This window comes from Rhizophagus irregularis, chromosome 8, assembly GCF_026210795.1.
Source record: "Rhizophagus irregularis chromosome 8, complete sequence".
NCBI classification, from domain to species: domain Eukaryota; kingdom Fungi; phylum Glomeromycota; class Glomeromycetes; order Glomerales; family Glomeraceae; genus Rhizophagus; species Rhizophagus irregularis.
Genome location: NC_089436.1, coordinates 3,252,634 through 3,261,488, shown reverse-complemented (window position 1 = coordinate 3,261,488; position 8,855 = coordinate 3,252,634). Strand labels below are relative to the sequence as shown.

Here is an 8,855-nt window from a genome sequence, read left to right as displayed (position 1 = left end):
GTACAAAGGGAAGTGAAAGGATGAACGAAGGAAAGTTAAAAAAAGTTCAAAGTATTATTAAAAAAAGTCAAAGAAAAAATTTAGATGTGAATTATATCATGTGATATACGTGATATATAATTTGACATATAGACACTGTAGACACTGTAAGACTACGCGTATTGTTCGTAATTTGTATCGTGACTTTGTTCACATGGAATTTAAAAATAAAAATAAAATAAACTACGCCCGTGATAAATCACGTTGCCACCGCAGTCTTAACAAAAAAATACTAAAAATAAAATTAATTTATTCCAAATTCGCCCCCTTTTTACTAAACCCAAAATTATGGCCATTTATATTAAATTATATAGCTATAAATGGACCTTTTTTCAAGAGAGAAATTCTAATTTATCCATTTCAAAATTTTCAAATTTTAATTTTTCAAACTTTTGCTCTTAATATTTCATGTCAAAAATATTATTTTCATATTTTAAAAATTATGAACTTCCCTTTTTTTGATCTTCAAATCTCCTTCTTAAAATATAAAGTCTCTGATCCTAGTTCCCTCTCCCAAATCTAAATATAGAATCTTATCTTCATAGTTTTACATCATTGCGGATGCGCGGATGCTACATTGTAACATTGCACAACTTTATAACACTAAATATAATACTACGCCTCATAATTATTAAATTTGCTAGGTAAGTCACGGCATTACAACACAAAATTGGTAGATTTATCATCAAATAGTATTTAATGCACCAAAAAAATATCTTATATTATTTTTTTTAATGACATTTAACACCTATTTAAGACTATTTTTTTTAATATGTTACGACTTTGAAAAAGCACATTATCGATAGTTTTACGAGATAGTCTAATACTAGATCGTCACGTGTCTGATACTGATTTGATATATGTTCGAGATTTGTTCTCGTCAAATAAGGTATGTTATAAAAAAAAAAAGATGTTTTATGTCACATACGTTGTTTATATATCCAATTGATTCACGTTATGATATTAACGAATTTTTTTATAACGAAGGCCTGATTCTCCTGGACAAAAAATTCTCGTTATAGACGAGCCGACTGTACGGAATTTTTGGAATTTGATAAACCATGCCGTACAGGTTTCAAAGTCGTACCGTACTGAACATACATATAATCATATAAAAATTAGGGTAGAATCAAGGGGTCAGGTTCATTTCACCAATAATCATTATATCACTGACATTTGTTTCACAGACAGTTATTTTGCAGTTATGTTTTTTTAATAATTTCGACAAAGCCGAATAAATCATAATGAAATTAACAAAATAGGTAATTAATTTGTAATTAATTCCTGTGTAAAAAAATAAAATATTATTCATTAGGAGTATTGTACCGTCATTGTTTATATTTGTTACTTCAAATTCTTCCTCATTTATCATCTTTCTCGAAAATCAACTTTTTTCAGGTTTTTAATAGTTCTTAGTTAGTGTGGTAAATTAAACTATAATATTGGAAAATGCAAATAATTAATGCTGTAAAACATCAGACATTTGTAAAAATTTTTCCTTGTTCCTAATCAACAAATAATATAGTAATACCTATCCGCAGTTTTTACATAATTATTATTTATCTGAGAATATTACCTTTCTATAAATAAAATAAATAAATAAGCAGGAACAAAATAATAGCAGCTGCACCTTGAAAAGCCTGAAAAACAAAATCTTAATTTGGCTACTTTATCATACTAATCAGCAATGTAATATGACTAATAATTACGACACCAACTTCTATTAGCATTTTCACTTGTAATCTTGTATTATTTTATTTGTTTTAACATTATTACACAACAGATTATTCTTACAAATATTAATAGTAATGGGAATCTCTATTATTGAATTTAAATTATTTTAATTTTTCACTGTTTATTACAATATAGTACTAAATATATTGTAACTGATAATTTTGATTAAATATATTTTTTATCAATTTTGGTCAATAATAGTTAATCTTCATTATAAAAAAAAAATCAAAAAATGAAACAATTTAATCGGTAAATGTATAAGACGCCAATCATTTCTATTATTCTATCATAAAAATTGGGTAATTTGAAATTGATACATATTTTTTTTTGTATAATGTAAAAAGTATATAAAGAGCCTTTGATCTGATGGACTTGACATTAAATTTAATATTGACTCAAAATGAACGAAATGAACGAAATGAACAAAAAGTTAACGTTAACACTATAGTTTTGTGTTTTGTTCCCGACGTCTGGTTTTCTTTTTGGACGTTTTGGACGTCAATCATAATTTAGTCATGCTTACATAATACAACAGATAGGTCTATTTACGTCACAAAAAACCGATCAGCATATTATATAACATTTACTAAGAAGTTTACATAAAATTAACTAAGAATTTCCTAATTAGGTTCATCTCCGTAAACAAAACAAAAAAATTATTAATAATTTATGTATGTTAAATTATATAACAAAGAATAAAATGTGAATAACAAAGAATTCCGGACTGAGCCGGAATGGGCCGGTTCCAAATGCAGGCTTCTAATATCTAAACGACAACGAAAATTTTGAATTATTTTTTCATGTAAACAAATTCATAGTTCTTTTAAATTTCTAATTAAACAAACTCCGAATTGAAAAAAATTTCTATAATAAGTAAATTTTACGCACCTTTACGTTAGCAAAAACACTGTATTATAAATTTCATAATTTATTTTCGTCATCAAGTTCATAGTTCTTTTAAATTGCTAATTAAACTTTGAACCATTGAAAAAAAAATTTCTCTAAAAAGTAAGTTTTATGCGCCGTCATGATAAGTAATATACCATCGTTTTAAAGAAAACTTATTCGTAAAGTCGAAATTTTAAAATTTTCGTCGATCCGATATTAAATATAAAAGAATAATCTCAACTTAATTTAGAAAATAAAAAAAAAACAAAATGTCAAAAAAAACCATCTTAAAAGATTCAAACCAATGGTTAGAGAAATCAATTATCGATGAACATATCAACTACTATGATTATTCGGGTTTCAAAAATATTCAACCAATAGGAAGTGGTTCATTCGGAAACGTCAATCGTGCTAATTGGAAAAATACTGATCATTTCTTCGCTTTGAAATCTTATAATAATAATAAACAAACTCTTGAAGAAATCGTAAAGGAGGTAATTATTCAAAGGTATAATTAATATAAAATATTAGAAAGTTAGAATTTGTAATAATCAATAATATCTTAATATAATACGACACAGTTAAAGTTACACCGAAGTGTTGATATACATGAAAATATCATACGGTTATGTGGAATAACAAAGGTAGAAACCAGTAAGTATTAATAATATGTTTAACGTGACAATCAATTTTTCTTTAATAATAAGTAATTATTTTAAAATATAAATAAAATTGATTTAATTAGGCGAAATTCAAAAATATTCTTTGGTCTTAGAATATGCTGATAGCGGTACGTTAAATGCTTATTTAAGCAAGCATTTTAATGAATTGAACTGGAATGATAAATTCCACTTAGCATTGCAACTGACTAGCGCTGTAGAATTTTTGCACGATAATGATATTATTCATCGTGATCTGGTAATATATATATTTTAATTAATTATTCATTATGATATCATTTGTTTAAAATACAGTATAAAAAGACTAATACAATTAATTTGTAATTGAAGCATGGAAATAACATACTTATACATCAGAAAAACATTAAATTAGCAGACTTTGGTTTATCGAAAAGAGTTATTGAAGTATCAAGTGACTTATCAAAAGTACTTGGTGTATTACCCTATGTAGACCCAAAAGGTTTCGAAGACAAAGAAAATTATAAATTAAATAAAAAATCTGATGTATACAGCATTGGAATTTTATTGTGGCAAATTTCAAGTGGATATAGACCTTTTCATGAAGTCGGTTATGGACCAAGTTTAATGTTATCTATATTAAATGGTCAAAGAGAAAAAATTATTGATGGGACTCCTGTCAAATATAGTAAATTATATACAGGTAACGTTATATATAATATGATTAATATTTTATTATAAGCATCATGTAAATTAATTTTATTTACTAATTGGTTAGAATGCTGGAAATATGAACCAAATGAACGTCCAAATATGCAAGTAGTTGTTTTAATACTTAAAGCAATCACTTCTCCTGAAATTATTATTTGTAATTCAAATGAAGGCAAAAAAAATTCTTTATCATCAGAAAGTTATGAAATAAATTTAGAATCAAACAAGGTATCTCCAAATATAAATAACGATTTAAATATCAATTATAATTTAATGCAAAATACTATGTCAAATATAAATAATATGTCAAATATGAATACCAGTATATTTGATATTGAATCATTAAATATTGACGTATGTGAAAGTACTAGGATAAACTCACAAAATTATTTAGATAGTTCATCAATTGCATCAAGTCGAACGTCATTATCATCAGTAAATCTAATTGAGTCGATATATGGCGCAGTTGTTGATAAGTTAATTAGTTATATAATTAAAAAACATGATGGAGGTGTTACTTTTGATCGAGTTCAACAACTTATTGATAAAAAAATATTGCAATTAAATCAAAATGTAAACAATCTTATATATTGGTTATCAAAGAATCAGGATAAATTACAATATATTTGGTTTCTTGGAATATTCTATTATTATGATTTCGGTACAGAAGACAATAATTGCATTAAAGCATTTGAATTATTTACAAAAGCAGCAAATAATAATTATTCAATTGCACAAGTTTATCTTGCTAATTGTAATTATGATGGATATGGTATTAAATGTGATAAAAAAATGACATTTCATTGGTGCGAAAAATCTGCAAACAATGGAAGTATAATTGGAAAATTTTATCTAGGATATTGTTATGAATTCGGCATTGGAATAATGAGTAATGAAAAAAAATCAGCTTATTGGTATAATGAAGCAACTAAAAGTGGAAATACAACTGCAAAACTTTATCTTGCTAATTGTTATAGATTAGGAAAAGGAGTTGATAAAGATGAGATTAAAGCACGTAAATATTATGAAATATTAGCAGAACAAGAAATTTCTGATGCACAACTAGAACTTGGTAATTGTCTTTATAATGGAATCGGAACAAAAGTTGATAAAGTAAAAGCAAAATATTGGTATGAAAAAGCAGAAAACAATGGAAATATTATAGCAAAAAATATTCTTAAAAAGTGCTATAGTAAAAAACTAGGAATCAAAACAGAAAATATTAAAAAAAGAAAGTTTTACAAGATTTTATTTTTTAGGAATTTAAATCAGAATGGACTATATTATGTTGGAAGAATATTACTAAAAGCAAATTATGAAAAATCGTTTTATTATCTACAAAAAGCAGCAGGAAATGGATGTAAATATGCGCAGTTTAATTTAGGCAAATGTTATCAAATAGGAACAGGTGTAAGAAAAGATACAAGAAAAGCCTTTGAATTATACAAGAAATCAGCTAAACAAGAAAGTATTGGTGCACAATTTCAACTTGTTTATTGTTATAATCTTGGATATGGAACTGAAATAAATAAAGTAAAGGCATTTGAATTAGTTAAAATAATGGCTAAAAAAGGAGATAATGATGCATTATATTTGTTAGGATTGCATTATATATTTGGAGTAGGTGTTAATAGGGATAGAAAAGAGGCTTTTAAAATATTTAAAAATTTGGCAGAAAACGAAAGTCCGATTACCAACTACTTATCTGGTGATAAAGAAATTATAATAAATAAAGTAGATGATTTTTATTCGCGACTATTAACTGAAAATAGGCACTTGAATGCAAATATTATTCTTGGTTATTGTTACATATACGGAGTAGGAACTGAAGTAAATCATAAAAAAGCATTTGATTTATTTAAAAAGATAAAAAAAAATGGATGTGTAATTGCACAATATATTTTGAGGAGCCTTTATATTGAAGATAATAACGAAACTAGAACTTTTGAATGTCATAAAAAATCAACTGATAAAAGATTTTCAAAAACACAACTTCAATTTGGAAAATGTTATTCTGAAGGAATTGGATCAGAAATTAATGAAAGAAAAGTAGCATTTGAATTATATAGAGAAGCAGCTAAAAAAGGACATGATTTAGCTAAATGTGATTTAGCTGATTGTTATCAAAATGGAAAAGGGGTAGAAAAAGATGAAAGAAAAGCATTTGAATTATATAAAGAAACAGTAGCAAAAGGATATGATTGGGCAAAATTTAAATTAGCTGAGTGCTATCAGAATGGAAAAGGAGTAGAAAAAGATGAAAAAAAAGCGGTTGTATTATATGAAGAAGTAGCTAATGATGGATATATTTGGGCATGCAATAAGCTGGGAGATTGCTATCAAAATGGAAAAGGAGTAGAAAAAGATGAAAGAAAAGCATTTGAATTATATAATAAGGTATCTGCTAAAGTTGAAAGGGCTGGAAGGGGGGTTAGTTGGGCGTATGTTAATTTGTACTACAGAAAGACAATTAGTCAAGAATATTTAAATGCTCAATTTAGAATAGCATATTGCTATGATAAAGGAGTTGGAATTGAAACTAATAAAATAAAGGCATTTAAATTGTATAACATAGCAGCAGAAGAAGGACATGATACTGCACAAAATTATCTTGGATATCTATATATGAAAGGTGAAGTACCTGAAATGGATTCAAAAAAAGCCGTTTATTGGTTTCAAAGAGCAGTAGAAAATGGAAATAAATTCGCATATGATAACTTAGCTATATGTTATGAATTAGGAATTGGTACAAATAAAGATGAAACTAAAGCATTTGAGTTATATGAAAAATCGGCTGAGAAGGGATACATTAATGCGAAATTTCATCTTGGATATTGCTATGTAAACGGAATTGGAACAAAAATTAATAAGAAAAGGGGATTTGAGTTATATAGAGAAGCAGCTGAAAAGGGAAATCTTAATGAAATGAATATTCCTGAGGATTATTATAAAAATAAGGAAGAATTAGCAAAAGACTTAAATGAAGTTAGTTATTGGTATCAAAAATCAGCAGCAGATTATGATAATGAGTTAGCATTATATAAATTGGGGGAGATTTACGAATTAGGAAAAGGTGTTAATAAAAACGAAGCTAGAGCATTCGATTATTACAAACAAGCAGCTGAAAAAGGATGTATATATGGAAAATATAAAGTTGGAAAATACTTTTTTAGTGGAATTATAGTTGAAATTAATAAAGAAAAGGCATATAATTTATATAAAGATGCGGCTGAAGGAGGAAATAATGATGCTAAAAAATTTCTTGCATTATTTCATAAATAAGATGAAATATGAGCGTAAGAAGGTAAATGAATGTTAAAGGAATGTTAAAGGTTAAAGAGCGTTTAGAAATTCATCAAATCGAAATTGTAATTAAAATTGAATAATCAAATAGAAGCCTTTTTATTTTAAAAATGGATTTTCTAATTTTACTATCAACCTTTTCATATATTTATTTTTAAAATCTAATAATATAATATAATTTATTCTATAAATAACTAATTGCAGTATATAGTTTGCTATTAATATCTTTTCCATTGAATTATTGTGCCTTTATTAATTGTGTATTTAGGATCCTAGTACTTGTCTTTAATATATAGACGTGTAAACATGCATGCAATAATTAATTATAAAATGGTTAAAAAAAAAGTTCGAATTAAGTAAAAAATAAAGTGTGTAAATAATTGTTCCTTCATCGTGATTGCGAGGAATTACGACTATTATTATTAAAATATTTAACATTTTAACCTCTATCCACATAAGAAATGTCAAAACAAATAAAATCTAAAATAAAATGAATAAATAAATACAATATTTGTGAAAATCAGTGTTTAAATTATTTTTTTAAAATTATTGTATAATTAATTCCATATGGAGTAATAAATCATCAATAAAAGTAATAAAAGTTTAGATTTTGCACGTTTAAAATTTGTCTTTTCTCACATGGAGTAGGCTTTCGTATTACTTAGTCGTATTACTTAGCCGTAGTTACGTTTTACGACTAATTCTTTGCAGTGAACGAAGATGTTATCAATAAAGAGCTATAGGGAAAAAGAAATTGAGAAATAAATAGAAAAAAAAGAGCCATGGGGAAAAAAAGAATAGTATATACGTAAAAATAAAATTGATTTCATTTTTAATTTAATAACGCTCATTGTTTAAAATTTTTTTTTATAAACTTCTCTTTTTAAGTAAATAAAATAAATATATATATTATATAAATAAATAAAATACATCTATATAACTGAAAAGATTTGGACATTATTTAGATTGCCCTGTAGAAGTAAATTTGAATCATAACGTGTAGTTTGCTGCGTTAAATTCGTTGATATGAGTGCCGATCACTTCTACTAGAAAAAAAAATATTAAAGCCAATTTTTGGGATAATGGAAAAAATGAATTATGTATGCAGAAATGTGAGCAAAATAATGCTTTTGCTAGCCGTTTCGTTAACGCAAAGCCCACCCACCACCCTTTGAATAACTCCTCATAAGCTTTTTTTAAAATTCTAAAAAAAATAATCATCTAATACAATACTGTCAAGGAGCGAAGATCCTTCAAAGGATATTCTAACTTCACTTGATTCAAGATTTAGTTAATAATTATCATTTTTTTATTATCGCCATAGAAAAATATATACTGTACATTTTAAAACTGACTTAAATATTTTTTATATGATATTATTAAGAATAAAAAAAATGGTTATATCATAGCTGAACATTTTATAATTATATCGTAATTTTCTCATGTTTGCTGACTAGAAATACAAAGTAATTTAATCATCATTATACCATAATCTTTATCGAACTATCAAATATAAATCATTTGAAAGTCATTAAAAAATTA

General features: G+C 25.8%; 1 protein-coding gene across 2 annotated transcripts; it reads left to right on the top strand.

Moving 5' to 3' along the window:
- Positions 1-2,930: 2,930 nt before the first annotated feature.
- On the top strand, positions 2,931-7,292 carry OCT59_028610 (uncharacterized protein; the record flags this gene model as incomplete). Of its 2 annotated transcripts, XM_066147418.1 has the most annotated exons (5): positions 2,931-3,155; positions 3,243-3,315; positions 3,407-3,579; positions 3,672-4,002; positions 4,078-7,292. In XM_066147418.1, the coding sequence occupies 5 exons, from the start codon at positions 2,931-2,933 to the stop codon at positions 7,290-7,292; spliced, it is 4,017 nt and encodes a 1,338-aa protein (XP_065994129.1). The 2 variants fall into 2 exon arrangements, with proteins under 2 accessions (XP_065994129.1, XP_065994128.1); XM_066147417.1 differs by lacking the exons at positions 2,931-3,155; positions 3,243-3,315; positions 3,407-3,579; positions 3,672-4,002 and having other exon boundaries at positions 4,513-4,521; positions 4,614-7,292.
- Positions 7,293-8,855: the final 1,563 nt, after the last annotated feature.